The sequence below is a fragment of the Eutrigla gurnardus genome, assembly GCF_963514095.1.
Source record: "Eutrigla gurnardus genome assembly, chromosome: 9".
NCBI lineage: Eukaryota > Metazoa > Chordata > Actinopteri > Perciformes > Triglidae > Eutrigla > Eutrigla gurnardus.
In genome coordinates this window covers 21,369,637-21,391,675 of record NC_139923.1, presented here as the reverse complement: position 1 = coordinate 21,391,675, position 22,039 = coordinate 21,369,637, and the positions used below count along the sequence as shown (strand labels likewise).

The window sequence follows — 22,039 nt, the reverse complement described above, 5'->3', positions numbered from 1 at the left end:
TTGTACCATCTTCTTGACCATTTTCCACAGTCCAAGTAAATGCAGTCACAACATATTAGAAAAGAGGAATGAAAGAGGATTTCGTAGTGGGGAAGTTCTTGTGATATTGTCATGTTTCCACATGAGTGAGGCCATTTTCCCCTTTCTGCTATTTTCTACTAGATTGGCCACCTGCGAAGAAATTAAACTGCACAGTGAAAGCTTTATTTGTTTGACGTGCTCTTGCACTGATTCTCTAAATGGGGCTCTGGTCACAGGGTCAAAATTTGACTTGATAATTAACCAGGGCTGCCTATACCACTGAGCCCTTGGGCATCTGACGAGCACACACAAATTCAACCCCACAATGATTAACCGTGCAGCACCGATCAGCAGCCAGGATGAAAGTTAACAGAGTCAAAAATAACATCTGTCTTCTGGCCATTTAAAGAGACAAGAGAGTTCATGAGTTCAGTGTTTGCTTTTGATGTGCCACCCAGCAGCTTTGTGCTTCTCATTTTCATGCCGATGTATTCATTAAGCCTGTAGTTTGTCTAGATTTCCGGGACTGTAGAATTAATTTGCATTGTTTCTGAGACGATAACGGTACAATAAGGAGGAACAATAGAAGTGCTTTCCTTGCATGGCTCCTTTTTCATGGAAAGCATTTAATTAGGGATGAAAACAATCAGTCTCATATGCGTCTCAGGTTTTATTAATTGAAGTGTGACAGGAATTATTATTGCAGACCTGAAAAGCAATCAGACACATTAGCATGCATTTCGTGATCCTGATACATCAGACTATCTGATGTGAGGGCCTCTGTGTGGTTTGATGATTTTGCAGCAGTCCTGTTGTACTCTTAAAGTACATTATTAAATATGGACATGTATTGATGAACTGTTGCCTCATCCTAGTGAATTGATTGTGTAATGTATGTCGTTCAGTGAATTATACTCAGTCAATTGATTCTGTGGAAGCTAATACATTTTACTAAGACATTGATGTGCACAACTGACTCATGGGTTTTCAGCAGAAATAGAAAAACACTAACTGTGCATGTAATTGCAGGTCAGCATACATGAATATGTACGTGAGCAGCTGAGATCAAATGTAGTGGCGCTGAGCAGTCGAGCATCTTATCACCATGTAGAGCCAGCATCTGCCACCTGGTGGTCAACACTTGCATATGCATACACTCATGTTTCACTGTCAGATACGCCATTTAAAAAGGATGCTGAAATTCAATATACAAATATAGATTGTCCAACACGGATTATTGCATCATCACATTTACATACACGGATCTGCATTCAAATATGCACGCATACACACCGCTTGCCATTGATATTCCTTTAAATGCAAATGTGTTGAATGTGCCAATTTACGTCCCATCCCCCAAAGATGCCATCTCATCCAACCTCACCGGTTTCTATCAAACAACTCCGCCTGACACGCCAGGAACCTCTCTGACGCTCTGCGTGTCGCTCTCCTCGCCGCGGGGTGAAAGAAAGGACAAGGTCCTTTACAGTGACTCAGATGTGCAAAATGTCAGCAGCGTTTTAGCATGTTTGTGTTCACGGACGAAGGATTTCTGTGAAGAACATGAACAGAATTGTGCTTGCACACATGATTTCAGATGTGAGACTGAGAGCGACGGCGCTTTGTGTGTAACAGACGGTGCTAGACTTCCACTGCGTGTGTGCGAGTGTTTGTGTTTGTCTGTGTCTGACTGCTGTAGCGTGGGCATTCTGCCAGAGTTCCACTGAGCTCTGGTCGTGTTCACAGCTCCGTCCCCTGACATCCCAGTTTGAAGCAGAGCCAACCACAGACTGGAGACAATTTGCAGCACCAATGAGGATGCAGATCATGGCTGTGAGGGGAAAAAAAGTCAGGCTGCACAAGCCAATCAGCCTGATCTGAAGGCCATCCAGAAATCAGCAGGCTAGTCTGTGAGGCCGGCCTGCCAGACTGCCTGACCGCTGACTCCAGAGAGAGGCCACGTGAAGCCTCTCCACCAATCAAATATTTGTAATTCATCAGCATTCATACGAGTCTTGCACACATCCGGCACATATGCCGATGGATTGTATTAGCATTTAAATTAAGCTTAAATGCCTCTGTGAGGATGAGACTCCTCTTTAATACGAGTGGACAATTGTCTTGTAGTTCATACACATTTCCCTCAGTGGGTCATAAAGGAAAGTTTCCTGAGAATTAATTATTAGAATGCCTTAAAGGCTTCCCTTAAGGCCTGTATTCCCTATGGAGCGTGGTTATTAGTCCCAACCTCCCACAATGCAGTCCTTCTGCTGCTGCCACAGTGCTGAATAATTTCAGCACCACGGACAGCTCTCATCAAATCGTCACTCATGTTTATGTTTATGCATTCATCTACTGGGAGAGTTTTTATTTCTCACATCGCGTCCTCCACGCTCAAAGACACAGCAGGGACATTTCCAAGATTTCCACGCTGAAATGACGCTTTCCTTGGATGAATGGAGGAGGGCTGGAAAATATGGGAATATAAAATGTTAAAGAATTTTCATTTTGTCTACACATGGACTGGCAGTGATTGTTTTTCATTTCCCTCAAATCTCCCCTCGCTTCCTGATTTTGATAGAAAGTTCTACCATTCGACTCCACTGCTCGAGGGCTGTGGCCTTAATCTCCCACATCTAATAGGCAGGCGGATGTAGTTTGGGAGTAATTCCATAAATATATTTCATCCAGTGCTCTCACATTTCTCAGGGAATCTCATAAACTGAATAAATATTTAATGCATCAGGATTCTCTAAAGAACATTTTATAAGCGCCCCCGTCTGTTAAAGGATTCATCGGCGATGTTGCATGAGTCGACTGTGCGTGTATATGTATTTCTATCACGTGTAAAAAATTCAAACGGCATGTTTATACAAAGCAACCATTGCATGTGACCCCCCCCCCCCCCCCCCCCCCCCCCCCCCCCCATGTGTAAATGTATGCATTTGGGTCTCGGCAGCATAAATGTGCTGTATGTCTTTGATTCAGTGGACTCACGGGGGATTTGTGTTGATGAGATTGTTGTTGTGATGTAGAGTGTTCCCTACATGCAGATAAAATATGACTTGCAGAGAAAACTGTGTGCGTTGGGGGGAGGGGGGGTCGGTGCTTCTGCCTGCAGCCAATGATGTAATTATGTTGAAAACAAATGCAATAACCAAACCTGTTTAGGAAGAGTTACACAAACAAAGTCAAAACAGGGGAATATTTTCATCACATGTCAAGGGAAGAGGATTTCACACTCTTATCCAAAATGTCATGTATAAAAAGATTCCATTATAGTTGTTTTTTGTCTGTATTTTTGTTCCGACCGAGTCTGCTCGTTGTAAACTGTGTTTTCTTTCTTCTTCAGGACACATCTCTCCGTGGAAGGCCCCTAAACAGGTATGATGATTGAACCAGACGTATTTATGCATGTGTGTGTGTCGGTGTGTGTTTGGATGACGGAGGGGGGAAAGAGAGGCAGAGAGAAAATGTGTGTCTCTGATTTGTTTGTTGAAGCAGAGTGGTAAGACTGAAGCGTGTAGTATCAGCGTTTGTCATCGGGGCCGCGTTGCAAGGAAGTGTTACGCTTGTGCTTTATTGTGAAATGAGCCAGTCTGTCGTGACCTGCTTATTGGTCTGATCACATCAGATCCCACACCTCACCGGCTGGGGAAAAGCTCTTCAGATTTATACTTAAACTGCAGCTGCTGCTGCTTATACAATCAGCACTCACTTCATGGTATTAGACAGGATATTCAGACAAAGTGAATCTCATCTAACTCAATTTGCGAATATATATTTTAAGATATCCGACCGCAGTGTTTTCATGAATGTTATCATTTGTATAACGCTGTGAATTCTTGTTTTTTTCTTCACATGCTAAAACAAATGTTCTTATATCTTGTTTTTAGTTCTTGTATCTTATATTATGTATGTGCTGCAGCTCATTAGTGAATAGAATTTCGTCTGTTTCTTGGTTTAATGTTTTGTCCTGCGTGGTGCAGTAACACATGTCTGTGACTTGTTTTTATTGAGCATAATGCTCACACCGCCACATACACATTTCTCTTTGATGTATAATAATGAAATTAAGAGAGAGAGAGAGATGAAACACAAAGTCTCTTCCACCATAATACCAAAAGCGTGGTTCACACTGCTTCATTTGAATAAACCTCCCACCTGTTTGAGCCTCTCCTTCCACCTGTACCCTGTGTACTGTGTAATACCTCAGTCAGGCTAAGCATACTTTGAAGTCAGGAAAATAGCAAGTGTTGAGAGCGCTGTTTGTCCTGTTTGTTGCACAAAAGCAAAAATAGGACGTTTTAAATAAGCATCTGTTGTTGGCGTTTTCCTTGTAGTTGCCTGACCAGTGGGATCCACATGGCAGCCCCCAAGCAAATCTGTCCGGCCCACTTTTGCTGCCTGGCACACCCTTCCCAAACCAGCCACAGCACCGCACATCGGTGCCTGACTCCACCGAAGGCTTCGATCTTAACAAACCTGATCCCTATGACCTTTACGAGAAGTCGAGGGCTATCTACGAGAGCCGACGTGAGTACTGAAACTTAGTTCATGAGAGGTGCTGCATTATCCATGTGTTATCCATAACCACTTATCTTGCTCAAGGGCGGCGGGCTGGGGCAGATCCCAGCTGACATTGAGCGAAGGCCGGTACACCCTGGACAGGTCGCCAGTCCAACACAGGACTTATACATAGACACAGACAACCATTCATGCCCGATGGGCAATTGAGAGTCATGGAGCATTATGTTGCTATAATTGCACATAACATGGTGACATGAAATTAAGAAAAGAGTCAGACGTCTCTATTGTGTCTCAGGTCCAGAGTATGAAGAGGTTGAGGTGCACCTGCTGAGAGAGAAGACCGGGTTTGGCTTTCGCATCCTGGGGGGAGACGAGGCCGTGCAGGCTGTGAGTCCGGAACGCCCGTGACAAGGCTCGTATGGGACGGGCTGGACCACACACATATTTAACTTCATACGCACCACACCTCCTTTTACCCCCACCTAACCTTCATCTCACACTTCATCCATTCACACACAACTGACCAACACGCACACACACACACCACACACACACACACACACACACACACACACACACCACACACACGCACTCCTTGTCTTTCTCACACTGTCCTAACCGCCTCAGTACCTCCCATACTAAAGTAACGCCTTGCTAACTTGTCCACGTGTAAAAACTGCATGCAAACTGTGATACAGAAGAATGTCACAGGAGAATAGTGGGAAGGTAGAATAATGTTACCATGACCCAAGAACTAGTTTACGATCTGGATTAAAGCAATTACTGAGTGATTCCACTGTGTCTCTGTCTCATCTCATCTTCACCTTCATCTAAGCTGCTAATATTGATTGTCTTTGAACAGATTGTTATCGGCGCTATAATAGAGAACACTCCCGCTGAGCGCGATGGGCGCCTTCAACCTGGGGATGAGCTCATCTCTGTGGATAAAAATGTGGTTGCTGGGAAACCACACAAATACGTAATAGACTTGATGCACGCAGCCGCTCGCAACGGTCAAGTCAGCTTGACAGTGAGAAGGAGAGTGCAGATGCCTGGTGAGCTCATGTATTTATGTTCTTCTTCTTGTCTCGTGTGTTTGTTTGTTTCACACTTTACCAAGATTGGAGAACGTGCTGCACATTTCACTGGCATCGACTTAAAAAGACAACTTCGACAGGACACACATGCTGACGATCTGTGTGCAGGATCAGTTTGTACTCATCTTTTCTGTGGTAGTGGTATGAGCGAGTTTGGTAATAAACACGAAGCTCCTGCTATTTCTCTGTATCTTCAGTATTAACTCCATGTGCCGCGGACCGTGTGTGCGTTTTGACCAACAACACAACGATAACCTGGTCGGTTCACAGCCACGCAGTGAAGAGACTAAGAGAGTGAAAGTCTGTCTGTTGTTTTAAGCATTGCACCAGGATCTGCAATTTCACACTGGAGTCATACCTGTCAAATGACAAGCTAAATCTGTCTTTAACAAATATTCCCTGTGGGAGGTTGAGAAGTGCACTGTTAAATTCAATAAATGCCACAGAACTGGAATGGCTACATCTCAAGCTGCTTTATATGAAAACAAGCTTCGAAAAGAGAGCCAATGTGTCATGTTTCATACTAATAACAGCTGCTGTGTGACTCATCCTTTCTCATCTCTTGCGTCCTCCCATCCAGGTGAACTGTGTCCTGTGAATGGGCGCAGCCCCGGCTCTGTGTCGACACAACACAGCTCTCCGCGTAGCGACGCGGCCTCAGCTTCGGGCCCTCCAGCGGTCGTCGTCCCGGCTGCCACCTCTCCTCCAGAGGGATCCGCCCTGCAAACCAGTGACGTGGTTATTCACCGTAAGGAGAATGAGGGCTTCGGCTTTGTCATCATCAGCTCCCTGAACAGACCAGAGAACGCCGCCGTCATCAGTGAGTTGTTGCTCTCTGGAGCCCTAAAAGTTGTTTCTGCATGCAAATGGAGATTTAATAAATCCTTATGACCAAGGAGCCTAAGGGTGGAGACTGCCCTCGAGACATTGTTTATGGGTGTGTTTGTTTTTATTTATTTGACAAGACAACATTGACAGGACAATACCGGGAAAAACAACACAATATGTACAGGATAGTTATTTCAAGTCTAGAAATACACAGAGAGAGTAACACTTTCAGGTGTTTTGGAGTATATGTGCATGCAGAAGAATACCACTTCCATTACTAGGACCTCCCACATCACCTCCCCCATCAATAGCAATAATACAATATATTTTTTTTACCACACAGTGCCAATACAGAACTTTTATTAGCTGGGTCAGACTTGCTTTTTTATTTTTGTTTGGTCTTAAATTCATGCCACGGTAGTATTAAAAGAATCTTTAAAAGTTTTAAATTTGACTTTTTTTTAACCATATGGTAACACTAAAGGGAGCTGGTATCATATAACAGATGGTGGGATTCTTGAAGGTCTGATTGCACACTGAAGAATTTGATGGAATATATCCTTCTGCATATACATGAATATGGAATACCCCAAAAGTGAGTCCAGTCATCATTATAATAACTAAAATTTGGCCTAACAGTCTGCCAGGATGTTCTCTTCTTGGAGGTCAAGGCATGTTTAGGTTTTAGGTATTTTTGTGAAAAGTGTTGATAAAAGCAGAAACTCAAATGAGATATTATTGATATTATTTCGATAAGATATTATTGTCATAAAAGAGTGATAACAATTTTATATTTGGAACTGTATACTGTTCCATGACAGACGAGGCTCATGTTGTAATACAATTCTAAAGGTTATTCTCTCCACTTCAAGATCGAGTTTTATCAGCGCTGTTTCAACATCTTTCTTCAACCCCGTCATTGACAATCACTCTGTTATTGCCTGTTTCCAGCCGTGCCCCATAAAATAGGACGCATCATCGAGGGCAGCCCCGCAGACCGATGTGGGAAGCTGAAGGTGGGCCACCGGATCCTGGCTGTGAATGGACAGTCCATCATCAGCATGCCGCACGCAGATATCGTCAAGCTCATTAAAGACGCTGGGCTAACGGTCACGCTGCACATCATACCAGAGGAGGGTGAGTGTTTGTGTGTGACACAAAACCAAGAATTGGTACTTGACTTTTTTGGCTTGTTTAAATTTCCCATTATAATAGGAAATGCTGAAGTCAATCTGATTTGCCTCATATGAATGTATTTTATTTTACTTGGCCAAACACACAAAATGAATCAATATTCTGAAGGAAGAAGACACTTTCACATACAGTAAGCCAGAAAGAAGCACACGGTTAGGAGGAGTGGTGATCCCCAACTCTAAATCCCTCTCTTCAGATTGTGACAGATTGTGGCAAAATCTGTCTCACACTCTGTCCGTCACAGGATCCCATTCTGGCCCCAGCTCAGAGAAGCAAAGCCCCATGACCCAGAAACACAGCCCCCAGACCCAGCCCAGCCCTGTAGCCCAGACAGGCCAAGGAGGCACCCAGCCCGGCCAAACGGCCACTCAGACGGGTCAAATACCTGTCCAGCCTGGCCAGACACCAGCACAGACAAACCAAACAGTAACTGGCCCTCCTGCACCAGCAGCCTCCCAGCCTGCACCAGCTGGAACCCAGCAGAGCCCAGTCACCCAGGCCTCTGGCCTCCCTCCACAGCTCTACCTCCATGACGGCAGGTAAGATGGCACAGAGTGGGATCTTCTTCTTTCTTTTCTCGACTCAGAAGGAGTATTTTGTATGTTTCATAAGCGTAGTGTGTCTTGGTGAGTGCACAGGAATTGACTGAAAGAATGAGCAATAAGGTTTCAAAGGTGACAGATCTCAAACTGTGTATATAAATTAGTGTGTGCCATCCTCTCCTTGCATGCCAGCATGTTCAAAAGAAAACCTGTAACTTTTGTCCCAGTCAGACTCTCAGTCTCAGGCTGGTTTCTGCTTTGTTGCGTAACACCACTTAGCTTTTGTCAGTGAATAATTTACTTTAAGGTATCTCTTCTATAATGCAGGAACCGGGCGATGAGGCCTTCTTCCATGTTTAAACTATGAAAGTGTGAGTGCGTGCATGGGGGGGGGGGGGGGGGGGGGGGGGGGATGTGAGTCTCAGATCAAGAGCAGCACTCCCAGAGCTGTGGATTTGTGCCCATTTTACAAGTGGAAGCTTGATAAAAGTTTCAAAACGGAGAGTGATATTTCCATCCTTTTTGTGGTGAGCCTCCTTAACTGCACAAACTCAATTCTTTTTTCTTAAGCTCAAATTACAGAAATCTACACGGTTAGGGAAACTTTCCACTCTCACAAGAGAAGATACATGTCCACATATGAGGTTCTTCAAAACACAATGCTCTCTCCATCATGGCACAAACCTCTCCTCTGATGATGTTGTTGCTTTCTCTCTCCTCACAGGTCAGAGGTAAAAGCCAGACAGGATGTCAAACCTGACTTCCGCCATCCTCCATTCACTGATTACAGGCAACCTCCGGTAGACTATCGTCACCCACCGGTTACTGACTATCGACAGCCGCCGACATTGGACTACAGACACCCGCCCGGTCTGCTGGACTTCAGACAGCACCCTGCAGCTGCACAGTTCCCTCTGGGGCTCCCTCCTGACTTCAGACCACAGGTAAAAATAGACCCAGAACCATCTGCTCAAGATCACACCATGTCAAGCATTAAGTTTACATATTCATTCATAGGCAGTATGCCTCCAAACTGTGGAGAGGCTGTTATTTGTGGTGGGTTTTTTGCAAGTTCTCTGCATTTTTTTTTTTTTCTGCAGGACTACGATTACTTCACAGTGGAGCTGGAGAAAAGTGCAAAAGGTTTTGGCTTCAGTATCCGTGGGGGCAGAGAGTATAAGATGGACCTATTTGTGTTGCGCCTTGCTGAAGACGGTCCTGCCATCCGCAATGGAAGGATGAGGGTGAGATGACTTGGATAAGATGATAAGCCAACATGCTTGTGTGTGATATATTCATTTCACAGAATTTAAAAATGATGGAAACATGGTGCATTGTGGTCTGCAACATGCATCTTTCACTTCTTCTGTTAATCTTGCCCCAGCAAGAATAGCTTATAAGTCAGAAAAGGGGGAAAGTGAGTAGGTGTAAGTGCATGTGGACTCACTGGCTGTGGGACCCTCTGCTCACCCTCAACAACTCCTGTTGAGGTGTACTTGAACAAGGCACTTAATGGCACTTATTCCCCAGTTGCTCTAGAGCTACTCACCGGAAGAAGAATGCGATTGTGTAGAAAAGTCCACTTTCCATGGATAAACAGCGGCTGACATAAATCGACCCCATGCTCTGTTTGTCTCCTCCAGGTTGGGGATCAGATCATAGAGATTAACGGGGACAGCACTCGGGACATGACTCACGCCCGTGCCATTGAACTCATCAAGGCGGGAGGCAGGCGAGTCAGGTTGCTGCTAAAGCGAGGCACAGGACAGGTGCCAGAATATGGTGGGTTTCCCTGCCACAAAGTCAAGTCTCTCAATCTTATCTCTGACCTGATCTCTTTCTCTTTCTCACTAGAGATTCATTGTTTGAGGTCCATCATTACTGTTTAACCAGAATGGCTGTTTCCCTGCAAATGCTCTCTGTTTTACTCAAGAACATATTAACATACATTCATATAATTCTGCATTTTACACCTTGCTCCGCAGCCTTCTCTTCTATCGTGTGAAATTAGATTTGTCTTTATATGGAAAACTATTTTGATCAAACAGTAAAATAACAACCTTCTCTTTAGCCTTTGTGTATTTAACCCCTCTGCTTTAAGTCTAATGATTGGTATAGGCTTTTACTTGCCTTCCCTCAGGAATGGTACCTTCCAACCTGTCCATGTGCATGAAAGGTGACACACTAAGCTCCCCCTATTTCTTCCTAATGGGCCACTCTAAAGACACGGTTTGTGAAAAACTGCATGTCTCTCTCTCTCCATACTGATTAATATGTGTGCAGCGTAGCTGTGCTCTTGGCATGCATTCGTGTATGCATGATCATGACTTTCTGCATGGGAAAATAGTGTGTGTATGTGCGTGTGTGTGTGTGTGTGGCATGCACACGTGTTTCTGCGTGTCATAGTAAGAGAGCAATATGGTTTGAAGTGACCCTCCAGATGAAATTGTATCATCCTGCAGAGGGCTGTGAAGTAGACTGTGTGAAATCAATCTGCTCAGGATCAGTCTGTCACACGACTACAAATGGTAATTGTTTTCCAGCACTGAATGGATCCTGTCCCACATGTCTGTTTAGAAGAAGTCGTGTAGATCAGCTTTTAGGTGTAGAGGCATACGAGGTGTGTGCATGCAAATGTGCCTGATATTCTATCAGGATCTGGTGTTTAATCTTTGCCTTCCTCTTCTCATGCTCTCTGTGTGCATGTGCATGCTGCATCACTGCTGTTATCTCAGTCCACCTGAGCGTATTCTCTTTTTCCCTGACAGACTGTGGCGGCCCCTGGGATTCCTTTTTTACAGCCCACTCTGCCCTGCAGGAAGTGACCCTCGAACCCTACCCTAATCCATTGCTCTCATCCCATCCAGCCTCTGCCCCAGACTCCCCTCATCAGCTCCATCTAGAGGCCACAGTGTGCATGTCAGACAAAGCTCCACAGCTGACAGACCACAGCTCCATGAAAGGGGCTACAGGTGGCAGGTCCACCCAGCAGAAGTGCATCATCAGGGGGCAGGGAATCCCTCAGGGGTCTGGAGAGGTGGACTGCGGACCAGGCGACAGAAAGGCTCGGGCTTTGCCTCCCAACGCTGTCCTGGGGAGGTCTGCTGAAAGTAGAGAGAGGCAGAGGGAGACTTGCTCCCCCTGCTGTGAGAGAAAGGGCCTGCACACACAGGCAATGAGCACTGTCTGGCCTTGGGACCAATATGTGAGTGTGAATTTGAATGGAGCCTCTCTAGGCAGTGGAAATGGACAAGTCAGCCTCCAGGAGAGGCTGGTTTCCAGAGGTCTGTTCCCCAGAGAAGATGAGAGGTCCAGTGGCCACAGTGGGCTCTGCTGCCCCTCTAAAACCATGGAAGATCCTCCTGCGAGAAGCGCAGCGGCCTCCCCTGGGCCCTGGAACGTCCCTGGGTCTGACAAACTGCCCGGCACCCTGAGGTCTTGGACCTCCACAGTAAGCAGGTAGAATGGATCTTGCTGATTTTGACTGGACCACACTGTTGGCTCCTCATTCAGTTCACCGTCGGATGTCCGAGAGCAGCAGTAAATCTCCCTCACCCTCTCTTTCTGTCCTGTTTTCTTCTCCATCTACTTCTAAGATCATATTTTATGTTTCATTTGTTATTACGAGATAATTATTACACCCACCACCTTAAAACAGAGGAACTTTCACAGCTAGTGTAACATACAGTGTACAACTGATGGAGACTACTCAACATGCAGATGTGACAGTTAAAGTTCTGATCACAGATGGAGCAACGATGTCCGATTCTGAGTAGAGCTGTGCTTTCAACGCATACCTTTAACTGCTCGGCCGTATCTGGCACAGATTGGTCGGCGCAACTTAACTTCAGATGGAACGAGGTTCCTCACAGAAGAGACATATGTACATCCAAGAGATTTACTTTTGCTCCATTTTCTCTGTGCAGTGGGAAGAACGAGACTGCAAATCTGTCAGAGGGAGGCAGTAACACTCCTGGAGGACATGGCACTGACTCAAGTGACAGCCTGGTTAGCCCAACATATGTTACATCTCACATGCCTACCAATATATCATATACTGTAAATGTAAAGATGTGAAAAATATGTACATTTGGTAATCTCAGAAACTTACCTGTGGGTGTTTTTTGAGACAGTGTTGTAGTTAGATACATTGTAAAGAAAAAAGAGTAAAAAACCACCAGGACCCTATTTTAGGATCACTATTCCCATGGCCTCGTCTATAACTACATATCAAAGACTGTGTAGGTCACCAAACCCAGACCGCTGAGGGAGGCGGTGGTCGCGTGCATGGATATAAACCACCATGTCTTTATACAGGGACTCACATGTCTTTTAGAGGTAGAACATAGAGAGAGGATAGCCTCTGCTGAGCTGATTGGTACTCATGTGAGACAAAAAGAATATTCTTTTTTTTTTGTTTTCATCAAATTGAACTTTTGAGTGACTGAAAACATTTGGCTTAGTAAGAACTCATAATCCTGTTCTGAGTTATGTACACAACTTGATCACAAGTCAACCATGCATTCATTGTGCAGAATTATAAACCGTGTTGTGTTCATTTTAATGCTCTACGGAAGAATTTCTGTCCAGTCTATATTTCCCATTTCTATGCCTTTTACTGTGCTACGTGTACCACATCACTGTGGGAGAGGGGCTTCGGTGTGGGGAAGAGGAGGCCGATGGTTATGAGGTGGGGCAGAGTGCCTTACTCAAACTAATGCAGAGCTGTTGCCATTGTGGTTTGTTCTGGGAACTGAATGCATAACAGATGTTGATGACCATGCACACATATCAGCAAACTGTTGAGTTGTGGAGCCTGTTTCCTTCTGACTTAACACCCAGCAGTATATACATAATTATCTTGATGCACTCTTATCAATGTCAATGGTCGCCCTTGTCCCCTCGTGCTTAAAAGGGGATACAAATGAGTCTGTAGCATTACATCCTCTTCCTGGAGTGGTCTCGGAGAGTGGCGCTGTGAACATTTATCCAGACAGGGTTGTATCACAGTGGACCGTGGTTTCTATTGTTTCAGATGAGTCTCATTTCAGCTTTATTCTGTTAAGTTTGCAACGTTGCAGGCAGAACCAACGCTCACCGAGTCCGAACGCAAGACTTAAGATGGTCTGTGAAACACAAATGCATTGAAACCTGTGTTCAGTCACAACGTTTTGATACATAATACATAACATAATAGCATGCTGCTATTAAACCCGGGATGAAGTCACCATCCTCCCGCATTTCTCCATTTTGATATCATCCATTTCTCTCTACAAGATGTTTGTTCTCATTAAAAATGAATCACTGTAGGAGCAGTTTAAAAAACAAAACAAAAAAATCACAATGCATTGTGACAGTTTGACTGAATGCAGCATGATGGCACATCAACCAAGCTGCACTTGAAAAGTGGTGTAGGCTTGGTTGGACTGATTATCTGCTTTTTGCAAGATGATACAGACCTGAAAAGTTGAATACAACAGCGGTTCATGCGATAAAGTGGCTAACATGTTAGTGAGGAGCATGAAAACATGCTATTAGGCTGTAGAAAAAATGTATACCGTTCTGTACAAACGTCCAAGTTCAGAAAAGGTGGAAGAATTTGTCATCCAGCCCTCTGTCTCCATCCAGGCCCCCCTGCCCCGCCTGCTGTGAGTGATTTTGTATACAAAAACAAAAAACTGCTTTGTCGGAACTTGTGAAGGATGGCACGTTCATAAACCCCCATTGAGATCAAGTATAACTGTGTAGTGTTAATTGTGTATTATTCACCTTGTACAGCTGTATTCCTACAAATATGATTTACTGTATCATTGATACTGTAGTTTCAAAGACGTGAACAACTATTTTTATGAAATGCGACAGTACTGATATATTACATTTTGCTAAAAAACAAAAACTTGTTTACTGAAAGATATTCTGAAATACTGTTAAATAAACTCTTGACATGGTGTAAAATATTCATTTGTAGATGTTGTTTTACTTGTGACCAAAATGGTAAAGATATTTAGGTTCAGCCATAGGTGAGACTATACCAGAATCAATCCTATATATTAATAATGGGTCCACATCAGGTTTAAAGTGGTTTTTAATTAATAAATTGGCCTCATATTTGCAACAATAATTTACTTACAGGCACAATTGCAGAACAATTTACAACACTTCTGAATTTTTTCACACAAGCCTCTTTAGTGGTCCCACACAGGTTTTTCCCTTTATTGGTATAGGTCACCCGACTACATATAAGAATTGACGTTTATTCTGTTCTGTTTAATCCATCAATCAAGCTCACACGAGTCGAGCACATTTCCCTGAGAAACAGGGCTGTTCAGCCAAACTCAGTGAAAACACCTGTGTGGGTGAGACGTGGGAGCCAGAACACCAGTTACCGTCTATTTACTGAAGTCTGACACACAATGATGATGGAAATTAGCGTTGAGTGCTGTTCAGTTCTCCTGGTGCAGCTTTCCAGTGACAGACAATTAGTGGAGGTATTGACTATAATCATTCAAAGGTGGATGAACATTCATTTCTGAATCTTGCACCAACCCAATAAAAAGTATTTAAAAAAATGATACAAATATTTACATTTTTCTCAACAAAGCACAGACGTTTTCCATTATATATATAAAAAAAAATTGTAAACATGTTCCCAGCATCTTGTTGCTGTCTCGGTAGATAGGCAGGGATGGTGAGCCGACAGTCAGTCATTATTGAGCGTCGTCTTCTGTAGGAATCAAGGGTTCACTGTCTGGCTGCTCATTGAGAGGAGTCTCCTGAGTCTCCTGAGTCTCCTGACAAAGAAGAACAAAACATGTATAATCATCACAGAAAAAAAAAAAGGTACACTTGTTATTTCCCAAAAGTTGCGTTTAAAGGTATTGGCTTACCTTAAGGGGCCCATATATTCCCATTTGGAAACGGCAACAAACAACATCAACCAAGAATCCTATGACACCATGGAGCATGCCTGCAGGTGAGAAGAAGATCCAAATTACTGTAGCCGCTCATTTTTAACCCTGAACGTCTACCTACAATTTACACTTGGAGCTTGCCAGTAACTCCATCATCTGTGGGAAAGTCATTTCCCAATCATTATCTCTAATCAATTTGTGAGGACACCTGGCGATTTAGTTTCAAAAAGAGTATTTTCTGGAGTAGATGACGAAATTGGACAACAGAAAAGGTCATTAACATGGCAAACGAATGGAGTTTGGGCATATCTTTAAAAGTAACACACCTGAGTTGATGCCTGATTTTAGCCCAACAACTACTTATTGTATACATTTTAAATAAAGTTTTTTTCAAAACAGTCCTTGCTCACAACTGCAGTATAAACAAGCTTAAATACGTTTTCTCTCTGATGGATTACTTACATTTTCCAAATGTTCAGTCTCTGCAAGTTGATTTTCATACTAATATTATTATATTATTACCCAATGGCTGCCCGAAGGCCAGGAAATAAAAATTAGCAGCAGCAATTCAGCAGTCAATATTTAATGTAAGACATGAAACACGATAAAGCTCCAGTGTGTTCTTTAAAAGATGCGTGTAGAATGCAACATATGTGTTTCTGTGAGATCAAATAATCATTTAAAACGTACCTGTCGTAGAGAAAATGCCTCCAACGATGCCACAGAGTCTCACAAGAAACTGCCAGAGAGGCATGTGCTGCTCGGTGACTTTGACCATTAGTGAGCTGATATCGTATTTCATAAAGATCCCCGAGACGCCGTGGCTGCCCGCAGCATGGTTTATCACTCGCTCCTGCAGAGCACGAGGAGGTACAAACATGTTCACCATACCAATACATAGAATACAACACAGATGTACAAACCTGCACCGAATGCAAACCTACCCGCTCAGTGACCGAGTACTGGTGTGTTTCTGCAGAGATCTTGTAGGTGTTCAGTTTGGTGGGCACAATGGTGATGAAGTACTGAAACATGTGGTTCGCTGGAGATAATAAGCACAGGTGTATGCTAGCTCAGTGAAACGGCATCAATTACGATTAAAGGGGATTAAAAGACACGGACGTACATTCAGCGGAGACTTTCTCTGTGCCGTCCAGAGGGCTGATAATCCCAGGAATCACTTCCCCAAAGGACAGGTGGTCAATCCGGTGAGAGAAATTATAAGCTGTGACGGAAAATCAAAACAATCAATGACCATCACGTGAATACAGCTGCTTTACTACACGTGTCACAACAACCACAGGTTTAATCGCAGAAAAGATCATCGCCGCGTTCTGAAAGAATGAGAAGATGCGCATGTGTGCAACAAAGTTTTGTCAAAAAGATAATGAACTCACTGTCATGGCTGACGAGTGCAGCTAGATGAGCATGACCTCTGGGATGAGGGATGGACCTGTGAAAGGGTGGAAAGGTCAGAGGTCAGCTTCTGCAAAAATGCTTAATCTCTAAATATTAAGAGTCAAACTGATACATACTTGCCAACGGTAATGTGGAAATTTCCTGCCACCTTGTTGACATAGAGGTGTCCGTGTATCCTGCAGGAAGTAAGGGCGGTGGGATTGTCCTCGCTATAATAAAAAGGGAGAAACACAATGTGGAAGGGAAATATTTATCACAACAGCAGATTAAACACTTCTTTGTTCATCTTTGTCATTATTTTTTAAACCATCGCTCCGTTCCAAAGAGAAAAAGAGCTTTTGAGGATGCTGCACCTTTGAGGCTGCGCTAGAGAGTCTCCTTTTATTGCAGATTTGAAGATTAAATCCTGGAGAGCGTGCTCCACTCTCAGACGCTCCTGGATGTGCAGAAGTGTCCTGACAGAGAAAAATGAGGGAAACAAAAACTCACTTGGATGAGACAAAAAAAAACAATTAAATAGATGAAAAAGTCTTTTCATTTTGAGGAAAAAAGGTGCTCTACAAATCTGGGGGGGGGATGAATTTACTGCTATGCTACACATAATCTTCTTATTTCTAAATACCAGAGACTGGAATGTTTGTACCACTAAGTGACGACGTAAATGTAATGTAAATAACAGCTAAATATTGATGAAAGCTGGATGGAAATGCCACTATATTACATTGGTGGGAATGTTCATAAACTGATTGAATTGTGAAGAAAGTGGAAAAAATGTAATCTTACATGTGCCATAATCTCTGCTCTGGAGAGAGCTCAAAGTGGACCTGAAATGTGACAAAATGCATTTGTCAGACAAGTGTGAATTAACTGTATTATGGCTACACAAAGGAAATATGATTTAATGCATTTTATAATACGGCAAAAAGAATGTGTACGTTGCGAATTAAACTCACTGGTTCATATATCAAGCCATCAGAAGCAACCATGTTCTCTGCCAGATCCAGGACATCTGCGCCGATATCTGCATCCAAAATAAAAGCATGACTCCTTTCTCAAAGAAATATGAAGAAGCACCGACGTGCTGAAATACAAATTAAATGTAAACGTGTTTGTACTTACATTGGCATCTCATGGCCACTGTAATGTCAACATTGATCCTCAGCTTACTGCGAGTGAAGAGCAGAGGATGCAGACAGTCAGGGGAAGAATAACAATCATCACAAATCATCACAACAATCTCTTACCTGCTGAAGTCTTTGTCCACTTCATACTCGTACTTCATCCATGTGTTTCTGTACACAAAGAACTCCAGGAAGGCGAGCACAGCCATGAGAGTGAATGCTATCAGGGACACTGGAGAGAGAGAGCATCAAAATGAGTCGAAATTAAAGGAGTACCGTTGTGTGCAGGTGAGCAGCTGTTATTGGGCTGCGTGGTATCTGTGGTGGCTACCTGTCCCGCCGCTGGCTGTGGACTCCACGTAGCTCTCTGGGACTTTGGGGAAAGCGTCCAACTCCTTGACCAGAGTCAGAGCCTTCTTCTTCGTCAGTCTCCTCATCGTGGGAGCAGTAGAGTCTCCCTCATGAAGTGAGTGTTCTTTCTCGTTGGTTGTTTTGGGGGGTAGGAGACCGTTGACGTTCAGCTCGTCTTCGGCGAGTACTTCCTGTCTGCGCTGCTGACGTCGACGTCGGTGGTTAGCAAACCGAGCTAACGGTTGATTAAGCTAGTTAGCTAGCTAGCCGGCTAAAACATCACTATGGGCGGCTGGTTTAAGTGATAGACAAGTCGTTATTGTACTGTCAGTTCAGTCAACTGTTAGCGTGCTTATTTTCACAGTAAAACAAAACAAACGAGATGAGTTTCCTATGGTTAGTATGTTGTAAGAGAGTAGCTAGCTAACTGTGTCGTTCGACCCCGGTGTCTGAAATAAAAACTGCTTCCATTGGGACGTATCGCCCTCTGGCGGCAGGTAACGCTAAGCGTCGGCTATTATTTCATAGTTTAAAATGTGGTTTAAAACCTTTACAATTATATAAATACAATTCGAAACTAACGCCAGGTCGTATTTCGGGACGAATTTACTTCTTGCAACTAAAAGCGTTTGACCTAGCCACCAGGAGAGGCACATGTCCCATTTCATGACGTGGCCTTAAACGCCCCATGGCTGTCTGTTATTAACAAATTACTTTGTGTTATTTAATTATTTGTTCATGTTTGCTGATAAGCACTAAGGTGCAGCAGCTCCTACTCTATGTAGAGGCCCAATCTCATGAAGGGCCTTTCTATCAAAATGCAGTTTCAAATATTTACGTGATCATATAATCATATTGTGCATATTTCCCAATTAAATATACTTTATTTATTGTTTTGATGCCTATATTTCCCTACATTAATTTAGTGTCTTAATTTATTTACTACTGAATTTAAATGACCAAAAAAAAAAAAAAAACATTCAGTTGTTTTAACACCATAGCTGTAATGCTGTTTGTCAAAGATATTGTTCATGTACTTGAGACAAAACCACTTTTCAACACACAATCCCAAATCTGACATTAGCTTTAAATGAAAGGATATTAATAAATTACATGATTCCATTGATTTTGAGCAGTAGAATTAATACAATTCATATTATTTTTGCAAAATTATTATTATTATGGAGCAGCATCAACATTTGATCACTATACTCTATCTGGTTTTAAAGGAATCTTCTTCAAATCCACAAATGAAAACTTTGAGTATGTTAAAAGCTGAAAATATTACTGAAATAGCAAATTAAGTACCTTTTAAGATGGACCTTCCCTTTTACACCAAAACTGCATCTTTAATGGACAGCCTTAGTTCATTCTCCACTCATACAGCCTGGTGTCCAGCTCTCGCATCAAAGAGCCTCTGCCTTGCTCATGTGTCCTTGAATAGGTTACTGAATCATTTACAATTAAAAACATATCCCTGGCGTCCTTGCAATGAAGGCGGCAAACACTCCTGGCAGGGATCGGTAAAGCATCAGATAAAAGCTGCTAAAAACACATTTCCTGGTTTAAACAGGGGCCCATAGAAAAAAAATGTGGTAATACAATATTACTGTAATAGCATGACAACGGAAGTGACTACTCGCAAACTACTATTTTTCAGGTTGAGAACATTATTAACTTTCGTATTTCATGTCACATAAATCATGAGATATTTCTTCCTTCAGTCAGGTGAACATCTCTTCACACAACAACAAAAACAAATCGTATCACTTGATGAGGTGAGGGCTTTGCTGAGGTTTACTGTCCGTACTATACATCCATAGTGAGATACTATGCAATTTCAAGTATTATGTGCATTATTTTAGTGCTATGCTGTCATAGGAAAATTAGGCATGCCAACAAAAATCCAGCGTCCCCATCGACGATTTATAGCCACATCTAACATTGAGGTTGTGATGCTCTTCCCAAAAGATGGATTAATGACTGCAAAACACAGTGGATATTTTAGAGGCTGACCCAAACTCAAACATACAACACGGCCTCCTGCTAAAATAGTTTTACAGTTGAAGCCCAAGAGGCTGACATCCATTCACATAGAGCTGGCTCTATTCTGCAGGTACAGAGTCCGGACCCTCGTCCAGTAGGACGGCTGTCTCTGGGACATCGGAGGTGGGCGTGTCGGGCTGCTCCTGAGAGAGATCTTCAGAGCATCTGCTCACAGTGGGTGAGATCACATCTGGACTTGTGTCACAGGACTCTGTACTCTGCTCCGAGGTGGCTGTTGTAAACCTTGTGGCGGCACCGGGAGGAACTGGGTCAAACTCGTCATCGTCTTCCAAGATGGGTGACTCGTGAATATCTGCCAGGGAAAATATCTGAGGTAAGCTGATTTGGAGAAGTTGACTATAGTTATAACAACGTGATACAATGATGAATGTAAAAGAAATGCTGACTCACTGCTGAAAGCTTCTGGGTACTGCTTAGCAATCTTCCCTTTTAGCATCCTGGAGAAGGAGAAGCAGAGGAGGCCAATAATCAGAGTTTGTGAGTGTGTGTGTGTGTGTGTGTGTGTGTGTGTGTGTGTGTGTGTGTGTGTGTGTGTGTTTGCATGGGGAGGGGGGCAAACTCAGTCAGTAGTGACTCACCTGATCCTCCTGAAGACGCTGTCCAGATCTTTCTTCATCTCCACAAGGGTGCGAGTGTGGAGCAGGAAGCGCTCATTCATCTGCTGCAGTCGTACATTTGACAGCCCGTTGAAGTTGATCAACATTTCATTGGTTTTCTCAAAGCGGTCAAGCCTGTGATCACAAATAATTCAGCAGAGCAACAATTATCTCCAGCTTCCAGTTTACAAGGCAGATATCAGCATTAACTGTGACGTGCCAAAACACAACTTAAAAACAATAAAGAAGAGCCACATGAGGCTGAGCAGACTAATCCCACCACGTCACTCACATGTGTCTCTGAGCCTGAATGATGGCATTGACGTCCTCAGAGTTGACCATGCTCAGCATCCTGCTACAGAACACGCCGGATGCTGTGGGCTCCACCATGACGTCGACGATCAAAAAGCTACAAAACAAACCCGTTATATAGAAATGCTAATAATAGCCTCAATAAGACAAATCATTTAAACCACGAAGAAAGCTTAGTCGTGAAACTGGAAAGCTATTAATTGCCTATTCAGCTAGTTAGATTCAGATACACCTATCTGATTCTCCAGCTTCTCTGTGGTGTTTTTAATGCAGTGTGTTTAGCGAAGGTTCACTTTATTAGCAGAGTCGCCTGTTAGCCGGTGAACTAAACCGACGAGCGAAGCAACGCAATTCATACGAGATAACTCGGCTCCCACTTCAGTTGTTTACCTCGACTTCTGTCTGTTAGAAAGGCAAATTTACAACCACATCTGCGGCATAACGGTGCGTCTGACAGCTGGCCGTATAACAAAAACAAAACACTTCCGTGTTTGGTTTTGTACTTCCGGTCACAGGACTAGCCGTTTCCGGTGCTTTTTTTTTTTCTTCCTTGTTATTTTCTTTAAAACGGAACACATTACACATGTATGTATGTAACATCATCGTCTTTAAGAAGTATACGTGTTTAATAAATCATAAAAACGAAAGTGGTGCGTAAGTATGGGACGTACGTGTGTGACGGGATGCGTTCACGTGTCTGGGGGACGTTCGCTCTCTACTACCGGTCCGCAGCACGAGCAAGCGCACTGGAGGTGCACACGGCACACGTTGTCCGCCCGCATTATACACGTTACATAAGAACGATGAGCTGAAATGGCATCTCAAGTATCAAGTTCCGTATCGTGACGTATTTCCGAGTGAAACCGGATAGTCAGGCGGGACATAACGTTGGTATGGATGTGATTTGATCCGTCAAAAGATGAGCTCACAACCTTCGACTGTGTAGTCTAGTTGCTGATGGATTGATGGATGGATGGATATCATGCGATTCATTCATTAATTTGTGGCTGATGTAAGCAGGTGTCACATTTAGTAATTTTTATATAAGAA

At 43.4% G+C, this 22,039-nt stretch overlaps 3 protein-coding genes and 1 long non-coding RNA gene across 9 annotated transcripts in view; 2 read left to right on the top strand and 2 right to left on the bottom strand.

Annotated features, from left to right (window-relative positions):
- magi2b (membrane associated guanylate kinase, WW and PDZ domain containing 2b) overlaps positions 1–14,169 on the top strand; it is a 65,252-nt gene extending 51,083 nt beyond the window's left edge. The window contains exons 12-23 of one of the 3 annotated variants that reach the window (XM_084016913.1): positions 3,374–3,405; positions 4,365–4,557; positions 4,847–4,938; positions 5,414–5,606; positions 6,229–6,468; positions 7,428–7,613; positions 7,915–8,209; positions 8,937–9,156; positions 9,313–9,456; positions 9,856–9,994; positions 10,353–10,441; positions 10,981–11,173. In XM_084016913.1, coding sequence (XP_083873039.1) covers positions 3,374–3,405; positions 4,365–4,557; positions 4,847–4,938; positions 5,414–5,606; positions 6,229–6,468; positions 7,428–7,613; positions 7,915–8,209; positions 8,937–9,156; positions 9,313–9,456; positions 9,856–9,994; positions 10,353–10,441; positions 10,981–11,037 — 1,880 coding nt within the window. In that variant the 3' untranslated portion in view covers positions 11,038–11,173. Of the gene's footprint in view, positions 1–3,373; positions 3,406–4,364; positions 4,558–4,846; positions 4,939–5,413; positions 5,607–6,228; positions 6,469–7,427; positions 7,614–7,914; positions 8,210–8,936; positions 9,157–9,312; positions 9,457–9,855; positions 9,995–10,330; positions 10,442–10,980 lie in introns of all 3 variants that reach the window. The other 2 variants (XM_084016914.1, XM_084016912.1) reach the window with 2 other exon arrangements.
- Positions 14,170–14,279: 110 nt separating this feature from the next.
- LOC311018518 (endoplasmic reticulum-Golgi intermediate compartment protein 2-like) lies at positions 14,280–18,385 on the bottom strand. 3 transcript variants are annotated; one of them, XM_084017518.1, is made up of 13 exons: positions 17,995–18,385; positions 17,787–17,895; positions 17,662–17,708; positions 17,496–17,563; positions 17,326–17,366; positions 16,896–16,997; positions 16,659–16,751; positions 16,521–16,576; positions 16,250–16,348; positions 16,068–16,165; positions 15,814–15,976; positions 15,100–15,179; positions 14,280–15,003 (listed from the first exon to the last, which is right to left on the bottom strand). In XM_084017518.1, exons 1-13 carry the CDS (start codon positions 18,098–18,100, stop codon positions 14,920–14,922), a joined length of 1,146 nt encoding a protein of 381 aa, XP_083873644.1. In that variant the 5' UTR covers positions 18,101–18,385; the 3' UTR covers positions 14,280–14,919. The 3 variants fall into 3 exon arrangements, with proteins under 3 accessions (XP_083873644.1, XP_083873646.1, XP_083873645.1); XM_084017520.1 differs by having other exon boundaries at positions 14,280–14,985; positions 17,995–18,382; XM_084017519.1 differs by having other exon boundaries at positions 14,280–14,994; positions 17,995–18,381.
- A 563-nt stretch (positions 18,386–18,948) lies between these two features.
- kxd1 (KxDL motif containing 1) lies at positions 18,949–21,527 on the bottom strand. Of its 2 annotated transcripts, none has more exons than XM_084016969.1 (5): positions 21,222–21,262; positions 20,970–21,086; positions 20,660–20,812; positions 20,472–20,518; positions 18,949–20,373 (listed from the first exon to the last, which is right to left on the bottom strand). In XM_084016969.1, the coding sequence occupies exons 2-5, from the start codon at positions 21,065–21,067 to the stop codon at positions 20,120–20,122; spliced, it is 552 nt and encodes a 183-aa protein (XP_083873095.1). In that variant the 5' UTR covers positions 21,068–21,086; positions 21,222–21,262; the 3' UTR covers positions 18,949–20,119. The 2 variants fall into 2 exon arrangements, with proteins under 2 accessions (XP_083873095.1, XP_083873094.1); XM_084016968.1 differs by lacking the exon at positions 21,222–21,262 and adding an exon at positions 21,380–21,527 and having other exon boundaries at positions 18,950–20,373.
- LOC311018155 lies at positions 20,489–20,829 on the top strand. The gene is made up of 2 exons (XR_014597689.1): positions 20,489–20,592; positions 20,631–20,829. It is a non-coding gene; the product is annotated as an uncharacterized lncRNA (long non-coding RNA).
- Positions 21,528–22,039: the final 512 nt, after the last annotated feature.